General features: G+C 39.3%; 1 protein-coding gene across 5 annotated transcripts in view; it reads left to right on the top strand.

Moving 5' to 3' along the window:
• The window catches only part of LOC131947753 (titin), a gene marked incomplete at its 5' end in the record, with an annotated part of 410,194 nt that overhangs the window by 257,063 nt on the left and 130,522 nt on the right, over positions 1 to 22,609 (top strand). For all 5 annotated transcript variants that reach the window (XM_059309048.1, XM_059309047.1, XM_059309046.1 and 2 more), the window contains 7 exon segments: positions 8 to 101; positions 449 to 665; positions 1,513 to 1,675; positions 2,030 to 2,051; positions 2,365 to 2,506; positions 2,849 to 2,987; positions 5,067 to 5,123. In XM_059309048.1, the coding sequence (XP_059165031.1) occupies positions 8 to 101; positions 449 to 665; positions 1,513 to 1,675; positions 2,030 to 2,051; positions 2,365 to 2,506; positions 2,849 to 2,987; positions 5,067 to 5,123 (834 nt within the window).

Raw genomic sequence — 22,609 nt, 5'->3', positions numbered from 1 at the left:
CGCGCAGATTCCTCTGACCGCAGACCCTCTAAAACGCAACCAGTTGTTGAGGAGGATCAACAAACATCGTCAGACAGCAAGACACAAGAATCCAGTCCCAAGTCAGTTTCTAATTATTTTTTTTAACATTCATGCATTTTGCATTAAAATTAAATCTCTTGATTTTTTAAAACTTTTAACATAAATACATTATAAATACTTAAGGAACTTCATTTTTAGATTAGCCTTAACTTAAGTACCTTAAGTACTTGAGTGAAGGAAAAGTAGTTGTAGACCTTTATAAATTAATGAAGGAAGGTTATGAAATGTCTGAGATGTTTAGAAGTTGAATATTTTAACCTGGAGACAAAGGACATCCACCTGGCTCTGATAGTAATAAACATCGTTAGTCTATCAATGTTCCATGCTAATTTAGCTGGACCTAAAATATTTTACTTCTCTGTTTCAGACAAGAAAAGAAAGAAGAAAAAGAAGACAGATTAGGCCAACAAACAGATGGCAAGCAAGACAAATTAAATGTCCAATATGAAAAACCACAAAAGCCTGCTTTCAGTCAACCCCTTCCCAAGACCACCAGCGCCAAACATGGGGAGGACGTTGAACTCTTGGTTCAAGTGTCCCCTGGGGAGGTGGCCAGTGTCAAGTGGGAGATGGATGGAAAGGAGGTCAGTATTTGTCCACCCTGCTATGATGGGTAACTAACTAGTCCACCCAGCCCTGATGGGTAACTAACTAGTCCACCCAGCCCTGATGGGTAACTGACTAGTCCACCCAGCCCTGATGGGTAACTGACTAGTCCACCCAGCCCTGATGGGTAACTGACTAGTCCACCCAGCCCTGATGGGTAACTGACTAGTCCACCCAGCTTAGGTACCTGACTTGAGTTCACCCAGCTCTGATGGGTACCTGACTCTAGTCCACCCAGCCCTGATGGGTAACTGACTAGTCCACCCAGCCCTGATGGGTAACTGACTAGTCCACCCAGCCCTGATGGGTAACTGACTAGTCCACCCAGCTTAGGTACCTGACTTGAGTTCACCCAGCTATGATGGGTACCTGACTTGAGTTCACCCAGCTATGATGGGTACCTGACTTTAAGTTATCCAGCTCTAATCAGTACCTTACTTGTATGTGGTAAGGTAAAGGCCATCTGGGCATATTGCTGACCATACAATTTCTTCATACGTCAACATAACAAAGCCTGAGGTGTACATCATCTTCCCTAAGAATGGTCATTTTTGCTAACCCAAAAGCAAATAATGTACATCATTTTTGCCTAGGTTTATTACTTTTTAGCTTGCACCTGAAAAACATACAATCTAACTATCATTGTGGGGTTAAGAACTAGTCACTGTATAGACAACACAATACCTGTCTCACTGTCTCCCTCAAAATAGCCAAAAAGAAACATAAACCTTGTTGGCTTATTATGTTGGTTATAGAACATATGTTGTTGATGTTTAAAAAAATACACTGCCTGTGGTACTGTAATGATAAATCCCTCTCCCTCAGCTGCCCAAGGAAGCTCGTTTCTTTGTTTCCTGTGGTCAAGCCATCAACGAACACAAGTTAACCATTTGTAAAGCTACAGAAAAAGATTCAGCCAAATACACATGTGTGGTCACACTCAAGGATGGTGACCTCATTCACACCTCCACCAAAGTGACCATAGCAGGTAGGCTCAGGAAATTATTTGATCTAACAGACAAAAAATTATGTTATCAGCATAAATACTAGCTACTGATAGACAAAAAATTATTTTATCAGCACAGTTGACAGCTGCCAACAGACAACAAATTATTTTATCTGCATACATACCAGCTACTGACAGACAAAAATATATTAAAACAACTTATATTAGTGATCTATTGACCAGTTGTTTACATCTAACTACCCTTTACAAAATTAACATTGAATATTTTTCCTTACTTGAACTACATCATCTTCATTTTATCTTTTAAATTTTCATTTAATTTTTTTTTTCTTCCATATTATTAATATACATTTTTGTTACATTTTATTTTACCAGCTGAAGAAACAAATGAAGAAGGGTAAGTTATGTTGTTATTGCATGATGTTTTTAAAATTCTGATCTTGTAAAATAAATATTAAGCTGTTCACCTGTATTTTTCTTTTCAACATATGTACAACAATCTTTAAAAAATTGCAGCCTCTCTTTACAACAATCTGTAAAAAAAAATTGTTCTCGCAGATTTGAGTTTCACTTTACAACAATCTTTTTAAAAAACAATTGTTCTTGCAGATTTGAGTTTCACTTTACAACAATCTGTAAAAAAAAAAAATTTTCTTGCAGATTTGCGTATCACTTTATAACAATCTGTAAAAAAAAAATTGTTCTTGCAGATTTGAACCTCACTTTACAACAAAATTAAAAGACACAACTGTCAAGGATGGGGAGGGGCTGACCTTGGAGTGTGAAATTGAAGGCAACCCCCGCCCCCAGATCTCGTGGATCAGGGATGGTGTGGAGATTTTTGACAGTCAGGTGTGTTGATGTCAACAATTCCATTGCCTAGTTGTTTTTTTTTTCACTACACATTTTACTTCATTTGCTTAGGGATGGTGCACAGACCACTACCCCTAAATTACATATCATTTCTAAGAATAGAATTGTATTCTTAGCTTTTCTAAATAGAAGAGAAAGTTTACAGAATAAATAAAAATGAAAATAAAAATAAAAATGCAGGGTAAAATAACATTGCTCTGTATTGCCCCTTTACCAGAATAACAAAATGTAGCTTTAAGGATAAGATATAGGTGCAGTATATATTATAATATGGCAAATGTTATAATTGCTCAACTAATGTATGAATTGTTCACTCATTAGGACTTCCAAATCTCTATGATTGGCTCCCATTGTAAACTTCAAATCAATGAGATCTACCCTGAAGATGAGGGCAAATACAGCTGTAAGGCAGTCAACAACTTAGGGGAAGCAATCACTGCTTGTTATGTTTCTGTTGAAGGTGAGATTATGTCCCTTGAAACAGATATTTATTTTTAAAAATTAAAACCAGAAGTTTTGATACGTAATTATATGATTAGATGTTTTTAAATTTAAAACTATAACTCATTAGCATTATATATTTCTAATCTGCATGTATTATATAAACTTAAGTGAATTAAAATTTGGGAACAGTATATTATATCCAAGCATCTCTATATCAAAGTTTACTAGCATAAGTATCTATTGTTATGTTTAATATTTTAAGAATCTGCATTTCTAAAAATTATGTTTTACCTTTATTTTTTTAAATGTTGTAATTTGAAAAAAACAAGTCAAATGATAAGCATCATTGAGCCAAATTAATGAGCTAAAAACCACAATATTGTCAAATGTTTATCATTTGAGTTGGTAAAAATTGTCTTGTCTGTCAGCTGTTGTTGGGTCATGTAATTTTTAGTGTCGGTCTGATCAAGTGGCTGTGGTGTTTTTGTGCTGCTGTGTTTGGTAAAGTGTTGGTGTTGATGTGGTGTTTGTATTGCTGCATGCGCAAGCTGTTCCCATACTGGCTGTTTATCTTTGCAAGCTGTACTCCAAATATGCTGTTTGTCCTTGCAAGCTGTACCATAATAAGCTGTATATCTGCTCATCCTGTTAGCTAAAAAATGCTGCGACACCGTTGTTATATATCTAGCTGCAGCCATTTCCTCCACACTAAACTGTGATTTTATTTTACCCACAACCCTATAACTCAACTTCACCTCATTTTGTAAGCTACAAAATCTATCCCATATTTTTTAAATTAAATATAAGTTTAAATATTAAAATTTTGACAAAAAATTGATTTGAATTTTTAGCAGTTAGGTTTGTATGGGGGGGGGTGGGGGGGGGGGGGGGGTTAACAAGCAGGTCATGTTGACCCAACTACAATAACAAATATGACCTGAAGCCGAAGTCATAAAATTGAATAATTAATTGTTAGTTTTCTTGAGGTAGGAAAATATTTGGGGGGAGGAGGGATGGGGGGGGGGGGGGAGTGTAGCTAATGAGTTGTGTAACACTCGTGTCCTATTACTATAGAAATACAATTTTCCAACATCATTTAGTGTACACCATAGGGAATCCTTAAAGAAATCAGTTTCTCAACATTGGGAAAATGAAAGAAACTAATAAGACATTTTGTTAACGAACATATTGAGATATATATCATGTTATGTACAATGAACATTTTTTAAAAATCATTTCTATATTTTGGCCCACATATGATTGTCTAAACAAAACATACTAGATCCCATCCATCAATCATTGCAATACTCCAAAGACCTCCCGTCTCCACCCCCCCCCCCCCCCCCCCCCCAAATACAATTTAACGGTTCTTACTAAATGATGAAACCATTTTAACTTTTTTTTCTAGTAGTGAGTAGTAGTGGTAATTCTATTTCCTCATTAAACATCTTAAACGTGTAGAAAGGCAAACGACACAATTTTAAAAATTAGACTATCACTGACACATTCCTCAACCATCTACTAATGTGTAGATCCTGCAGAATTTAAAATGAATCTTAAAATCTTCCAACATTTTTCCTGTAATAGTTTTTATCCTACCGAATAACTCTTCAATCCAAGAAAATTAAAAAATGCGCGCGTGTGTTGCGCGGCGCTGTCTTGGTGTTGTGTAGACAGAACGTCGTTATGTTTGTCTTGATGTAATGCACACAAATATAGGATCATGGTCTCATTCTTCATAGGGTACACAATAATATGTACATACATTTAAGGAGAGATAAGTGTGCGATACATACATTACAGACATACATAGAGCAACACACAAATGCCTATTTTAGACTCCATACATACTATGCTTAAGTCCATACATACATTACATACGGATAAACGTACTTAATTACATGCACAGACCTACACCCCTATATATTATTCATATAAAGTGTGTATAAGAATAGGCCATGAGCATATTTGCTGTGATGTTGATGATGTTATTATGTCATGTCATCCACGTTGTTACATGATGATGTCACACTGTCATATGTCATCCACCTTGTTACATAATGCTCTCTCTCTCCTTGTCCTCCCCCGTGTGAAGAACTGGGCGGCTACGTGTCGGCCGACTCCGCTTCCACCACCTCGTCTAGAAGTAACGGTAAGAAGCGATCATGTTGTGGGCATGCATCGAGGTTGTCTCTGCCGTAGTGCTTGCCCTTAGTTTGTCGCTTCAGCAGCTAGGCGTCATGCCGATATTTGTGAACCGATTTTACGTGTTCTAAATCTCTCCGTTCAGTTAAATATTTAATGCCTTATAAAATTAAAAAGCAAATTTAAAAAAAAATGGATTAACTTATTTTAATTGTTATTGAGTTAATCTTATATAACAAGAATTCGAGTTTAGCTTGAGTGTATCGTACATCCGGTTGACCGCGTGACTATATCTATTTTTAGACGCCCTCTAGCTGCTGAAGGCACAAAACAAAAGCCAAGTTAAAGAGTGATCAGAGGCGTTAGGCGGTGTTAGAGGCTATAATGAGCTTTTTTCTGTAGAATAAATATAGGCCAATGGTGGACTACACTATCTACATCACTGATTTGGTTGGCCTAATTTGTTCTATAGAATCAAAGCCAAACTAACACCGGCTGTTGTCGACTTCTCGAGCACTGATTGGCTGCTTCCTGACGATTTGAGTTCCCTTCCGGAAGTCGGCGGTGAACTAATCGTATGGAGGTCATGTGTTTGTTTATCAAACTATTTCAGTTTGATTTCTGTAGATGTGTAACCTACACATTTCTTCTGCCTGCTGTCTACTTTCTCCTACACAATTTTAGTTCAACTCTCCATTTTCTACTATGTGTGCATCTACTCTATCTTTACTTTATTTCTGTTACATTTTTTATTTATTTGTGAAGAAATAACACGATTCTGTTAATGTTTCTTACCAAACGTATGTGTTACACGTTGAATAAACCACTGATGGTCGAGGTATTGTCATCACTTTTTGTTCTAAAGCACGACCATAGGGTCAATACTTGTGGAATGAACTTATGCAACACCAATATTTACTATAGAAATATAGTATTGTCATTGCCATCACGCGCAATAGATTCACAACTAAATTAAACCGTATACATGAAATGGTTGCATTTTTTTAAAAATCTGCCCCGATTCGTTTTAATTTGAGCAGATTTTTTTTTTTTAAATGCCTTCGTTGAAAGAAGTTGGAAGCAAAATCGTTGAACTACTATGTATTTTCTTCCCCTTCAAACAGCCATAAACATAAAGTTAGAAATCATTTCATGTCAATCATCGTTGTGAACTATAACAATGTCAGTATAAGCATGGTTGTAGCACAAATTCTTGTATCGTGATTGGCTATTGTCTCGTATTCACGTTGTCATTTTTAACCCATAGTGCCCATCGGAAACCATTAAGTGTCGTCCCACATTTCAGTACATCTTTCAATCTTTGATAGATCTAGTACTTTGTCATATAATTTTAGTACATTATGAAAATGTATCCCCAAATTACTCATGTGCCATCATAATACCATCACGTGTTCTTATAATACCATCACGTGTTCACATATTGTCATCAGTATGATCTCATAATGCCGTCATGCCAATACCGCAGGTACATTACCTGTGCTATTGTCCCCTCCATCATGTTGTGCATGCTAGGTGTGAGCATCAACCACACCTTTACCTGGCAGGTGGGCTGGACGCTGGCATGACGCGCCAGTCTATAGGTGGCAGCCCTGCTGGACAAGAGACCAGTGTTCCCTCTAAGCTGCGCGGTTGCGCGGCCGCGCAGTAGTTTTGAGCTGCTAGGCAGTGATTTTATAAAATACTTATATCCTTGTATAAGACTTTTAGAACACCGCGCACACAAAATACACGTTGCCTTCTAATTTTTTCCCTTAGAGGGAACATTGCAAGAGACAGTGACAATTTTTTTTTGTTATGGCACATTGTACCCGTACCGTGCCGTCAAGCTGTAATCTTTGAAGTAGCTTCAGCTGTAAAGGTTTAGTTCAAATCCTGTCAAATTCTTCCGACTAAAATCTTTCGGATAGATTCAGCTTTAAAGTATCAATCAGTTTTAGTATAGATATACTCGCACTTGTTGTGAAAGTGGTGTTATATACAGTGTATCATACAGTCCCACCTTAAAGGCAACAACCGTTTCAGGATACCTGACAGTTCCACCTGAAATGTCACCAACAGTTCCACCTGAAATGTCCCCAACAAAATGTCCCCAACGGTTCTACCTGAAATGTCCCCAACAAAATGTCACCAACAGTTCCACCTGAAATGTCCCCAACGGTTCCACCTGAAATGTCCCCAACAAAATGTCCCCAACAAAATGTCACCAACAAAATGTCACCAACAGTTCCACCTGAAATGTCCCCAACAGTTCCACCTCAAATGTCCCCAACAAAATGTCCCCAACAAAATGTCCCCAACAAAATGTCCCCAACAGTTCCCCTGAAATGTCCCCAACAGTTCCACCTGAAATGTCCCCAACAAAATGTCCCCAACAGTTCCCCTGAAATGTCCCCAACAGTTCCACCTGAAATGTCCCCAACAAAATGTCCCCAACAAAATGTCCCCAACAAAATGTCCCCAACAAAATGTCCCCAACAGTTCCACCTGAAATGTCCCCAACAGTTCCACCTGAAATGTCCCCAACAAAATGTCCCCAACAGTTCCCCTGAAATGTCACCAACAAAATGTCACCAACAGTTCCACCTGAAATGTCCCCAACAGTTCCACCTGAAATGTCCCCACAAAATGTCCCCAACAAAATGTCCCCAACAGTTCCCCTGAAATGTCACCAACAAAATGTCCCCAACAGTTCCCCTGAAATGTCACCAACAAAATGTCACCAACAGTTCCACCTCAAATGTCCCCAACAGTTCCACCTGAAATGTCCCCACAAAATGTCCCCAACAAAATGTCCCCAACAGTTCCCCTGAAATGTCACCAACAAAATGTCCCCAACAGTTCCACCTGAAATGTCCCTAACGGTTCCACCTAAAATGTCCCCAACGGTTCCACCTGTATCAAACGGTGTCAGTCTGAATGTTCTGGCACGTCAGGTGTTATTTGAGACCATCCCCGGTATTGAATGACAGCAACACCTGCGTGAGACACCCCCCCCCCCCCACCTTAAGACTTCCAGGTGGGACAACCACCCCCCCCCCTCCATTGGTGTAACCGCGCGTGGTATCTCCCGTAAATCTTCGAACAAACATTTCAGCCCCCCCCCCCACCCCACCCCCACCACGCCCGGCGAAGACCCCTATTCCTGGCATATTTTTTTCGACCAGCGTCAAACTTTGGGGGTGTACATTTATATTCCTTCCCTGCCGCCGGTAATTCTAGCTCGGGTCTATAGACACAGTAAATGTTTCCACGGTTAGATCTATTCACACGACTATTGTGGCAGTCCCTATCTAAACATCTCCGCACTCTAGAGCCCGGCTAATGATTTATTACTATTGGACGTCACCTCACTAATTGTCAAGGGGCGCATCATTAAATCCGCGGATGGGGCGCAGAAAAAATAAGGATTCTTTTCTCCGTAGGGCTAACATTGTTTTCTTTTTGTTTACTTTAGAGAAACGTGATCGGTTAAATAATGATACTATTGCCTTGGAGAAGTACAATTTTTTTATCATTTTAAAAAAAGTGTTACTACTTTCTAATGAGTTTTTAAATTATTAAATGATGCACTCTGGCGTTGTGTGGTAGTTGACGTCTAGTTGATATTAATGCATGTAGTAGTTGACTTGATGTCTAGTTGATATTAATGTGGAGGGGCTACAGCGTTTTGTGGTAGTTGTCCTGATGTCCAGTTGGTGCTAATGTAGTTGGGGTCAAGTGTAATGTGCTACTTCGCAAGATGTCCACCTATAAGTCCAATGTCGTGTTGGTACGAAAATGTCTCATAATGTAAGAAATATTTGACACATTTTCAAAAGTATCGGTTATGGCAGATTTCAAGAAATTAATGTAATATTCCGTCGTCGTCCTCGCCCCACCCCACCTCCCTTTACTAAAAAAATCAGCGTTATAAACGCTATTGTGATTAGAAATTTGAGGCCTGGTAATTTAGAACTGTTTTATTTACAAACGTTGCGACCTAAGGCCTCCTTCAGCTTTGAGCAGCGCTGATGTTTTTTGTCAGCTTTGTTTCGTACCTCCACCGGTCCTCTCCCAATCTTAAAACGATAATTGGTAGACACGTGATGCCCGTAATGACCCGTTTCCCGTGAGGACGAATTCGAGACGTAAATTTTTGTGAACAATGGACCCCCCCCCCCCCCCCATCCCATCCCTACCCTCGGCACCTGTGCTAACGAGGCGATAAAACGGCTCCGCTGAGTCCCCTCCCCCTTTAGAGTAACCTTTGAGCCAGTAATTAAAGTCACTCCCAGCCTTACTGCGTCTTTCTCCGTTATTCCTCTCTCAGGCCACAACATCCATTACAACAGCCTTGTGCTTTACTTTCTATACAACGTCGACGTTGTTTTATTTTTTTTTATTTCGCTAAGCCAGCGTTAAGAAAACAACCTGAAGATTTATTTACTTATAGATTTTCTTTTTTACATTTTAAATTTAAATTAAATTAGACCTTAACAAAACCACATTTAAGTAAATAAAAAAAAACTAGTTTCGGATAAAGCATTACATTTATTGTTAAATCAAACGGATAGCTAAATACAAAAAAAAAATCAGCTTTGATATCAATTTTTAACGAAATAGTGCGAAATACACATCTATTGTATACTAGCTGTATGCTTGCATTTCCTCTTGCATTCTTCCTCCTAATCGAATTAGATCTACGCATCTATAATTCCTTATAGAAATGCGCCTCGTATTGGCCATGAAACGTACACTGGGGGTTTTGATCCAGTGGCGCTCGGTGTTATCAAGTGGTTTATTTCAAGTAACCTCCCCTGGTGCACGGCTTAGTCCCCTATGAAAGCCCGACATGGGGCCAGACTTGGTCGTCTATCATGGAGGAATTCTCTGCATTTTTTCCAGCACCTTCTCAATGGGAATCTCATTTCGCGTTTTGGCGCGATGCATAACTGGAAATTTGAAGTGGGATTTAAAGCCAGGAAGCCAGGCGTAGGTGGGTTGTCGTTCTTTAATCCAGGGGAGCCGACTCCTTGATCTTATTTCACAGATTTATTCTCTACCCGGGGGAAATAGAGTTTGTAGCGTCGGTCGCGATGGGCATTCTTTGTAAATGTTAGCTTCAAGTTTTTAGGTAATTAAATTGTTGTACAAGCACTTTCTAGTGTAAATATTAGCTTCAAGTTTTTAGGTATTAAATTGTTGTACAAGCACTTTCTAGTGTAAATATTATCTTCAAGTTTTCTCTGTAATTAAATTGTTGTACAAGCACTTTCTAGTGTAGATATTAGCTTCAAGTTCTCTGTAATTAAATTGTTGTACAAGCACTTTTTCGTGTCAATATTAGCTTCAAGTTTTTAGGTAATTAAATTGTTGTACAAGCACTTTCTAGTGTAAATATTAGCTTCAAATTTTTAGTTAATTAAATTGTTGTACAAGCACTTTCTAGTGTAAATATTAGCTTCAAATTTTTAGGTAATTAAATTGTTGTACAAGCACTTTCTAGTGTAAATGTTAGCTTCAAGTTTTTCGGTAATTAAATTGCTGTATAAGGACTTTCGGTAATTAAACTAGTGTACAAGCTCATAACCCTCGCCCCGGCTTTTGAACCTAGGTGATTTTTACCCATAAACCCGCCTGCTTTCTGGTTAACTCAGTCATGTCGTCGGCTATGTCCAAAAGCTCCCCCCCCCCCCTTCCCCATCTCCGTGAACCGTGTCGGCCCGTCAGTTCATATCATGTCCCGTCATACCGGGGACATGGGGACATGCCTCCCTCATGCTCGACTCAATTCAGTCACGGGTGGTCTTGTGTCCGAAACCACGTGGTACACTGACACGTCAGACGACAACCATTCGGTGGTTGACGGCCAGCAAACACAACACTGGACGTCCGCTGTCGGGTTAAGCTCATTCACACAAGGGAGATAATATTTATCATTTGTTTAACCCTCATGGTGGAGGTGGGGGATTACCGCCCTTGTTTATTGATCACGTCTATATCTGACATGAACGGCATTCCTTCCCCTTGTCGTGTACTGACGTGTACGGTAGGTTTTAAAAAGCTGTGGACGGCGACATGAAGAATGTATCCAAACAATGCTGCACACCATAGAACGGGATTTCCCGAACGGTGACAAATGGTGCGTCACTGAGCGTGGGAGACACACGTCTAGTTTCGCTGTGACGTCTTGTCGCACTCGGGTCTAGACAATGAACCCGAAGTTGAGGACATTTATGGTATGCTAATTCGACGTTAAAAAATTAACAGGCAGGGAAATAATACTGAGTAAAAACATTGTTTTTTTTTGGTGGGAAATAAGGCTTATAGTGCGTCGATGTTATTTATGCTTGAACTTTGTGTGGGTGACACTGGAACTTGTGTGTGTAACACTGTGTGGGTGACACTGTGTGGGTGATGCTGTGTGTGGGTGATGCTGCAACATATTCGTGGGTGATGCTGCCACATTTTGCCTCGTAGAAAAGAGTAGGACTGGCATTTCATCCACATCTCAAGTATAAAACACGCCATCTCCACCAATTTTAACAAATAAGTTGACCTTTCAGTGGACAAAGCCAACTTTGACCTCTGCACTCCTTATACCAAATGTTGGGGAGGTTTGTTCGTGTAAGATAGGCAAGGGGGAGGGGGGGGGGAGGGGGTGGGGTGGGGGGCTGATGGCCACAGTTCATTATAGCCTACATGGCCCAGTTAGTGTAAGATAGGCAAGGGGTGGGGGTGGTGGCCTCAGTTCATTATTCTCTGCATGGCCCAGTTGTTAGTGTAAGATAGGCAAGGGGTGGGGTTGATGGCCACAGTTCATTATTCTCTAGATGGCCCAGTTGTTAGTGTAAGATAGGCAAGGGGTGGGGGTGGTGGCCTCAGTTCATTATTCTCTGCATGGCCCAGTTGTTAGTGTAAGATAGGCAAGGGGTGGGGTTGATGGCCACAGTTCATTATTCTCTAGATGGCCCAGTTGTTAGTGTAAGATAGGCAAGGGGTGGGGTTGATGGCCACAGTTCATTATTCTCTAGATGGCCCAGTTGTTAGTGTAAGATAGGCAACGTTGATGGCCACAGTTCATTATTCTCTAGATGGCCCAGTTAGTGTAAGATAGGCAAGGGGTGGGGTTGATGGCCACAGTTCATTATTCTCTAGATGGCCCAGGCTCGGATGAGTGAATGATATGTTGAGCCGTGAAAGACGCTAAGTCTACGAGACGCTCAACCAGCTGTCGTGGCCGCGTGTCTGGGGTGGGGGAGGGGGGTGTAGATTTAATCCAGGCTATGGAGCCTTAGGATTGGTGAGCTCAAAGACGCGTGGACGCCAGGTGCAAGGGGTCAGTTAGCGTACAGGTGGGTCAAGCACGCGTCGGCCACGCTCCTGGTCCCCTCGCCCAGGGGTCAAGCTATTGTCTGACCTGTCCGTCCCCATCAGATCTGCTGGCACCCGCCCTTTATTCTGGCCGTTCCGTCTTTAATGGTTTCCTTTACATCGGTTGAAATAAATTGCTGATAACACGACAGCCCACAAACTTCATGACAATAGAAATCTAATTGAAACTTTTTTTCCCTTCTAAAGCTTGTCTCGTTTCTTCTTAACGACTTTTGTGTCAGGTTCAACTTTTTAACTTGTTTTACTGAGGTCATTCTCGAACAAACTAGTCGTCTTCGTAACGTGTGTGATTCCTCATCCATTTCAGTGCAATACGTCACCGTTTTCAGTGTGACACGTCACCCCATTCAGTGTAACACGTCATCAATTTCGGTGCAACATGTTGTCCCCTTATATCCCCCCATCCATCTCCGTTAATGACCCTGTTAACGTATCCTTGCACCACCTATCTGAGTCACAGGGCATGACAGTTGTTTGCCCGCCACTTAGAAGTAATTAAGACATGATAAAATACAAGACTTTGTTACGAAGAATCAGACGCAGACAAGAACAGAACAAGACGGTTGCCAGTCCGTCTACTGGACAGTTGGACACAATCAACTGGTTCATGGTCCTAATTACTCCACTCAGACTAGAGCCGTTCCGTTCTTACGTCATGACGCGGCGGTTGTCTGCCGTACGGTAAAACCCAAACGTTAGTGCATCTTGCTCACAATAGGCGCTTGTACAAGGGCTAAAAATAATACATGCAGTAGCTTCTTTTTCCACTGTTGTCTGACGTACTAAATCGGTTAAAACTAACTGCAGTAGTTTCCTCGAATACTTGGGTTTACCGTTCTAAATGATAGCTGTAGTAGCTTCCCCTTTCACTATGATCTACCATACAAAATGATAGCTGCAGTAGCTTCCCCTTACATTATGATCTACCATACAAAATGATAGCTACAGTAGCTTCCCCTTACATTATGATCTACTATACAAAATGGTAGCTTCCCCTTACACTATGATCTACCATACAAAATGATAGCTGCAGTAGCTTCCCCTTACACCCTTGGATGTATAGAGTAAGATAGACCTAGGTTTTGTGAATCTGTCGCATTATGATGACGGCCCCAATGTAAAGACTAAACTAGTCGTATTTACAGCTTGCACGTTTTTGTTTAACCCCCCCCCCCCCCCCCCCCCCCTGTGTGTGGCATGACGGTCACTTGTTGTGTCATCTGTCACTGGCGTCTGAATCTCCAATTGAAAGTGTTTTCTGATTGTAACTGGTCGCTTACACACAGTTCCTGTTCCATCTGGAATATTTAAGGGTCGCAGTGGCCTAGCGGTTGAGGGCTAGACTGCTTTTTGGTAGTGGGAAAAGCTTTTTGTTTGCCAGTGCTGATCTATATAATCTGTTGTTCGATGTTATTACCTCCATGTTTACGCTCCTGTTACCTCTATGTTTACCTCCCCCTCCTGTTACCTCCATGTTTACCCTCATGTTACCTCTATGTTTACCTCCCCCTCCTGTTACCTCCATGTTTACCCTCATGTTACCTCTATGTTTACCTCCCCCTCCTGTTACCTCCATGTTTACCCTCATGTTACCTCTATGTTTACCTCCCCCTCCTGTTACCCCTATGTTTACCCTCATGTTACCTCTATGTTTACCTCCCCCTCCTGTTACCTCCATGTTTACCCTCATGTTACCTCTATGTTTACCTCCCCCTCCTGTTACCCCTATGTTTACCCTCATGTTACCTCCGTGTTTACCCTCCTGTTACCTCCAGGTTTACCCACCTGTTACCCCCACGTCTACCCACCTATTACCACACATTTCCCACACGCACGAGCCTATGTTTATTTACTAACCAAACAATTTTTGTCTCCCCAGCCAAGACACGTTGCATGGTAACAATTTGAGTTTATTTTTGTTCTATTTCTGCACTTTCTTAAACTCTGCGCACCTTTATTTTAATTTTCACACTTCAATATTTTTCTTTCTGCTTTTCGTTTACATCTATGTTTGTAGCTTATTTTCACTACTTAATTTCTTCCAATGTGTGTTGGTAGGTTACTGGGTTTTTTTACCAGTAGATTTAGAAATTAGATTTACCTGTTATCACTTTTCAAATAGATTTTTAGATTATTTTTCTCTTCAGTGCACTCGACAAACTTGGCAAATAAATTTCTCTTGTTCAGCATCCGCTTTCATTAATGCCGCCCTGTCGGCAGTTTGACAAATAAATTAAAAGTAAAGTCCACTCTAAACTCAAACACTGACAATTGTTGTCACGGCACGCTGAGTCATGCGCAGACATCGTCAACATTGTTCGTGTCACGTGCTCCATCCGGGGCCTCTACAGGGTAAAACAAAAACTTTTCCGGTGAGGCACGAAACAAATACATGTTTAAATAAAATACATTTGGTTGGCTGACTCACTAGGGCATCAAGTTGCCCACACACTCTAATACGTCATGGCTAGTACATCAAGTTGCCCAAACACTCTAATCTCTAATACATCATGGCCACATACACACTAACACAGCATGGCCAAAAACACTTTTATAACAGCATGGCCACAAACATTCTAACACATCTTGGCCACAAACACACTAACACATCATGGCCAAAAACATTTTAACACATCATGGCCACATACTCTAACACATTATGGCCACAAACACTCTAACACATCATGGCCACAAACATTCTAACACATTATGGCCACAAACACTCTAACACATCATGGCCACATACACTCTAACACATCATGGCCACAAACATTCTAACACATCATGGCCACAAACATTCTAACACATCATGGCCAAAAACATTCTAACACATCATGGCCACAAACATTCTAACACATCATGGCCACAAACATTCTAACACATCATGGCCACAAACACACTAACACATTATGGCCACAAACATTCTAACACATCATGGCCACAAACACTCTAACACATCATGGCCAAAAACATTCTAACACATCATGGCCACAAACACTCTAACACATCATGGCCACAAACACACTAACACATCATGGCCACAAACATTCTAACACATCATGGCCACATACACTCTAACACATCATGGCCACATACACTCTAACGAATCATGGCCACAAACACTCTAACACATCATGGCCACAAACACTCTAACACATCATGGCCAAAAACATTCTAACACATCATGGCCACATACACTCTAACACATCATGGCCACATACACTCTAACACATCATGGCCACAAACATTCTAACACATCATGGCCAAAAACATTCTAACACATCATGGCCACAAACATTCTAACACATCATGGCCACAAACACTCTAACACATCATGGCCAAAAACATTCTAACACATCATGGCCAAAAACATTCTAACACATCATGGCCACAAACACACTAACACATTATGGCCACAAACATTCTAACACATCATGGCCACAAACACTCTAACACATCATGGCCAAAAACATTCTAACACATCATGGCCAAAAACATTCTAACACATCATGGCCACAAACACACTAACACATTATGGCCACAAACATTCTAACACATCATGGCCACATACACTCTAACACATCATGGCCACAAACATTCTAACACATCATGGCCACAAACATTCTAACACATCATGGCCACAAACATTCTAACACATCATGGCCACAAACATTCTAACACATCATGGCCACATACACTCTAACACATCATGGCCACAAACATTCTAACACATCATGGCCACAAACACTCTAACACATCATGGCCACAAACATTCTAACACATCATGGCCACATACACTCTAACACATCATGGCCACAAACATTCTAACACATCATGGCCACAAACATTCTAACACATCATGGCCACATACACTCTAACACATCATGGCCACATACACTCTAACGAATCATGGCCACAAACATTCTAACACATCATGGCCACATACACTCTAACACATCATGGCCACAAACATTCTAACACATCATGGCCACAAACATTCTAACACATCATGGCCACAAACACTCTAACACATCATGGCCACAAACATTCTAACACATCATGGCCACAAACATTCTAACACATCATGGCCACAAACACTCTAACACATCATGGCCACAAACATTCTAACACATCATGGCCACAAACATTCTAACACATCATGGCCACATACACTCTAACACATCATGGCCACATACACTCTAACGAATCATGGCCACATACACTCTAACACATCATGGCCACATACACTCTAACACATAATGAGCAGGGCAGCTAGTAATCCAAGAAACCCTAAAAGAAACAAGTAATTTAAACAATCCAATACATCACGGCTAAAACATCAAATAATCCTAGAAGTCCAGCCCATCTAGGCATATCAAGTTTGCCCCCCCCCCCCCCCCCCACGTCTTAACCACCCTGTAGGTAGAGACTACAATAGAAACAATTTGCCATATGTCGTGTACACTACAATAAAACATTTGTTTTATAACTTCCTGGATTTAACTTACCAGTACAACTTTTTCTCTTCATGAAGATGCTGCCATTACCCCTTTTTCTGTAGCGAAGACTTGCTGCGCCCTCTATCTGAAATTTACTTAAATTGCATTTTTTAAAGAGCTACTGAAACCCTTTCTATTTTTTCTTCTTTTTTGCTATAATTATATGCTTCAAAGGTTATTTTTTAAAATTAACCACTTAGTACTTAGTGTACCTACTCTTGATTAAACAAACAAAACAACTAGGCTTAATTAAGAAATATACATTTAAAAAAAAATTGATTATTTTTAATTTTTTTCCCGACTAATTTTGTAATCTTAATTTAGCTTTGTCGCGTTAAAGTATACGTGGGCATAGGATATTTTGATCAAAGTTTCTCACAAATAATCGAAAGAAAACTATTTTTACTTGCTTTTTCTTTGTCAGAATTTTAAAAAAACTTGAATGAAATGCCTCGTTATAGCATGTACATTTAATTTATTTTTTAATTACATTTCTTTTATTTATTTTTAAAGATTTTATTATGCTTTATATATTTGACTAACCTACACTTTTGTTAATATTTTATTTCTCACTTTGTTTTTTAATTTTCAAAATATTTTGTTTTTCTTTATACAAAACATTTAAGGCTGTTTAAAATTTAGGATGAAATTATTATGAAACAATTTTTAAGAAAGAGCTTTTCTTCTTCTAGTGTGGCATTTCTTGTTATTCTTCACGTGTTTCTGGCATGTTCTAACTTGTTACTTCCCTTACCTCCCTCACAGCACACGCATGAAACCAAGCAGACCTGGATAGAAAAAGTTTTCCCCGACATTTTCCCTGACGTCTGCTACCACCAAGATGCTAACGGAAGTTATCACCCTCGTGACTGCTGGATTATACCGTCTGCTGAATGATCGGTTATCTCCCTTGCTATATGAAAAATATAATTACCTTAGGTTAATTGAGTTAGTTGTGTAATTAGGAACCTAGTGAATACCCTGATACTTAATTAAGACAAGACTGACTTAACATAAAAAATGAATTGTCCTTTCTTCCCCTTAAGGTCTTGTTGAAAACTAATTCCGTAAAAATGTTAACGAAAGTAAACCCTATGGTTTATTAGCGAAACAAAACCTGAAACCAAACATGTCAACCTGTTTTGTACATTTTTTTTTTCATTTTAGCTTTACTGTAAACACTTAGAAACTTGTGTACACTTTATCCATGACAATTTAAAATTTGTTTTACTGTATCACTTTGTTATGCCGCGTTATTCATAAAGTTTACCCTAACTCTAAACCATTATTTATGTTAATCTAGATTAGATTTATAGTTTATACAATTTATTTAATTTTTAAAAAATCGATTGAAAAAAAATTAACACCTATAATTAATATAATTTAATTATTTATTTTACTTTATAATTTATATAAAAAATAATTGGTAAGGGATTATAAAGGGGATATTAAGTGTGATCATTTGCACTGCCTATTGTATAAACCTGTTCTGTACATAAAACGTTACAAAAATTCAATAATTTGTTTAACAGGCTGTAGAAATAATTTTTGGACAGAGATATAAAAAATGTGTTTAGCCATTTGTGATTTTTGTTTTGTTGTGATAAATAAACTATTTATTTGTACTTAACTTCAGCCGTCATTCTTTCCTCGATTTATGTGTGTCGATCTTATGTTGTAGTGTGTATGTTGTATGTGCCAATGTGTTCATCACTTAACACTCACGGTCCAAATTCAATATTGCTTCATCATTTTGTACCAGATGACACGTCTGTATAGATTTATCATTTTTAGAAATTTAAACTACCAAAAACACAAAATCTATCTAGACTGTAATGGATAAAACTTGGTTGAATAAGTGGGCAGGCGGTAGAAAAAAACATTACTCAACCAAAAATCCCGAGTTCGAGTCATGTTAATAAACCAAAGATCCCGAGTTTATCTCATGTTGATAAACCAAAGATCCCGAGTTTATCTCATGTTGATAAACCAAAGATCCTGAGTTCAAGTTCCGTTGATAAACCAAAGATCCCGAGTTTATCTCATGTTGATAAACCAAAGATCCCGAGTTTATCTCATGTTGATAAACCAAAGATCACGAGTTCCTGTTGATAAACCAAAGATCCTGAGTTCAAGTTCCGTTGATAAACCAAAGATCCCGAGTTTATCTCATGTTGATAAACCAAAGATCCCGAGTTTATCTCATGTTGATAAACCAAAGATCCCGAGTTTATCTCATGTTGATAAACCAAAGATCCCGAGTTTATCTCATGTTGATAAACCAAAGATCCCGAGTTCCTGTTGATAAACCAAAGATACCGAGTAAATCTCATGTTGATAAACCAAAGATCCTGAGTTCATCTCATGTTGATAAACCAAAGATCCCGAGTTCCTGTTGATAAACCAAAGATCCTGAGTTCATCTCATGTTGATAAACCAAAGATCCTGAGTTCATCTCATGTTGATAAACCAAAGATCCCGAGTTTATCTCATGTTGATAAACCAAAGATCCCGAGTTCCTGTTGATAAACCAAAGATCCCGAGTTTATCTCAAGTTGATAAACCAAAGATCCCGAGTTCAAGTCCCGTTGATAAACCAAAGATCCCGAGTTTATCTCATGTTGATAAACCAAAGATCCCGAGTTCCTGTTGATAAACCAAAGATCCTGAGTTCATCTCATGTTGATAAACCAAAGATCCCGAGTTTATCTCATGTTGATAAACCAAAGATCCCGAGTTCCTGTTGATAAACCAAAGATCCCGAGTTTATCTCAAGTTGATAAACCAAAGATCCCGAGTTTATCTCATGTTGATAAACCAAAGATCCCGAGTTTATCTCATGTTGATAAACCAAAGATCACGAGTTCCTGTTGATAAACCAAAGATCCCGAGTTTAAGTCATGTTGATAAACCAAAGATCCCGAGTTTATCTCATGTTGATAAACCAAAGATCCCGAGTTTATCTCATGTTGATAAACCAAAGATCCTGAGTTCAAGTTCCGTTGATAAACCAAAGATCCCGAGTTTATCTCATGTTGATAAACCAAAGATCCCGAGTTTATCTCATGTTGATAAACCAAAGATCCCGAGTTTATCTCATGTTGATAAACCAAAGATCCCGAGTTCCTGTTGATAAACCAAAGATACCGAGTAAATCTCATGTTGATAAACCAAAGATCCTGAGTTCATCTCATGTTGATAAACCAAAGATCCCGAGTTCCTGTTGATAAACCAAAGATCCTGAGTTCATCTCATGTTGATAAACCAAAGATCCTGAGTTCATCTCATGTTGATAAACCAAAGATCCCGAGTTTATCTCATGTTGATAAACCAAAGATCCCGAGTTCCTGTTGATAAACCAAAGATCCCGAGTTTATCTCATGTTGATAAACCAAAGATCCCGAGTTTATCTCATGTTGATAAACCAAAGATCCCGAGTTCAAGTCCCGTTGATAAACCAAAGATCCCGAGTTTATCTCAAGTTGATAAACCAAAGATCCTGAGTTCATCTCATGTTGATAAACTAAAGATCCTGAGTTCATCTCATGTTGATAAACCAAAGATCCCGAGTTTATCTCATGTTGATAAACCAAAGATCCCGAGTTCAAGTCCCGTTGATAAACCAAAGATCCCGAGTTTATCTCATGTTGATAAACCAAAGATCCCGAGTTCCTGTTGATAAACCAAAGATCCCGAGTTTATCTCAAGTTGATGAACCAAAGATCCCGAGTTTATCTCATGTTGATAAACCAAAGATCCTGAGTTCAAGTTCCGTTGATAAACCAAAGATCCCGAGTTTATCTCATGTTGATAAACCAAAGATCACGAGTTCCTGTTGATAAACCAAAGATCCCGAGTTTAAGTCATGTTGATAAACCAAAGATCCCGAGTTTATCTCATGTTGATAAACCAAAGATCCCGAGTTTATCTCATGTTGATAAACCAAAGATCCCGAGTTCAAGTCCCGTTGATAAACCAAAGATCCCGAGTTTATCTCATGTTGATAAACCAAAGATCCCGAGTTCCTGTTGATAAACCAAAGATCCCGAGTTTATCTCAAGTTGATAAACCAAAGATCCCGAGTTTATCTCATGTTGATAAACCAAAGATCCTGAGTTCAAGTTCCGTTGATAAACCAAAGATCCCGAGTTTATCTCATGTTGATAAACCAAAGATCCCGAGTTTATCTCATGTTGATAAACCAAAGATCCCGAGTTCATCTCATGTTGATAAACCAAAGATCATGAGTTCATCTCATGTTGATAAACCAAAGATCCCGAGTTTATCTCATGTTGATAAACCAAAGATCCCGAGTTCAAGTCCCGTTGATAAACCAAAGATCCTGAGTTCATCTCATGTTGATAAACCAAAGATCCTGAGTTCATCTCATGTTGATAAACCAAAGATCCCGAGTTTATCTCATGTTGATAAACCAAAGATCACGAGTTCCTGTTGATAAACCAAAGATCCCGAGTTTATCTCATGTTGATAAACCAAAGATCCCGAGTTCAAGTCCCGTTGATAAACCAAAGATCCCGAGTTTATCTCATGTTGATAAACCAAAGATCCCGAGTTCCTGTTGATAAACCAAAGATCCCGAGTTTATCTCAAGTTGATAAACCAAAGATCCCGAGTTCCTGTTGATAAACCAAAGATCCCGAGTTTATCTCATGTTGATAAACCAAAGATCCCGAGTTTATCTCATGTTGATAAACCAAAGATCCCGAGTTTATCTCATGTTGATAAACCAAAGATCCCGAGTTCCTGTTGATAAACCAAAGATCCCGAGTTTATCTCATGTTGATAAACCAAAGATCTCGAGTTCAAGTCCTGTTGATAAACCAAAGATCCCGAGTTCAAGTCCTGTTGATAAACCAAAGATCCCGAGTTCATCTCATGTTGATAAACCAAAGATCCCGAGTAAATCTCATGTTGATAAACCAAAGATCCCGAGTTTATCTCATGTTGATAAACCAAAGATCCCGAGTTCAAGTCCCGTTGATAAACCAAAGATCCCGAGTTCCTGTTGATAAACCAAAGATCCCGAGTTCCTGTTGATAAACCAAAGATCCCGAGTTCCTGTTGATAAACCAAAGATCCCGAGTTCCTGTTGATAAACCAAAGATCCCGAGTTTATCTCATGTTGATAAACCAAAGATCCCGAGTTTATCTCATGTTGATAAACCAAAGATCCCCAGTTCGAGTTTTGATCTTAGCTAGATGTGCAGCTTGTATATTGCAAATGAAGTGAAATATTTGGTGGATAACTCTGTCTGCTGGGTCGGTTAAGCTCATAGTTTGAACCCCGGGCAGATGACAACAACCCATCTAGGGTAGGAGACACCAAAATCTAACAACAATAGTTTGTTCTTGGCTGTAATCGGGGTCACTGTGTTACTGGTTGACCCGTAATACTTAATTAGATTGGAGGATATTAAGTCCAATACTACAATTAGGAACGACGAAGAAGAAGAAAATCTCTGCCTGGACAGTTATAGTGATCAGGTGAATAGACACATCAAGAATGAGTTCACTCAGCTCTATTTAGTACCTGACACGATTATTCGTCTTATCGTCAATGTATGTCAAGTAGATCTGA

Source organism: Physella acuta, unplaced genomic scaffold (genome assembly GCF_028476545.2).
Source record: "Physella acuta isolate Inbredline_101_S28 unplaced genomic scaffold, ASM2847654v3 ptg000606l, whole genome shotgun sequence".
Lineage (NCBI taxonomy): Eukaryota > Metazoa > Mollusca > Gastropoda > Physidae > Physella > Physella acuta.
Note: the sequence above shows the minus strand (reverse complement) of the source record. Positions and strands in the feature narration are given on the sequence as shown.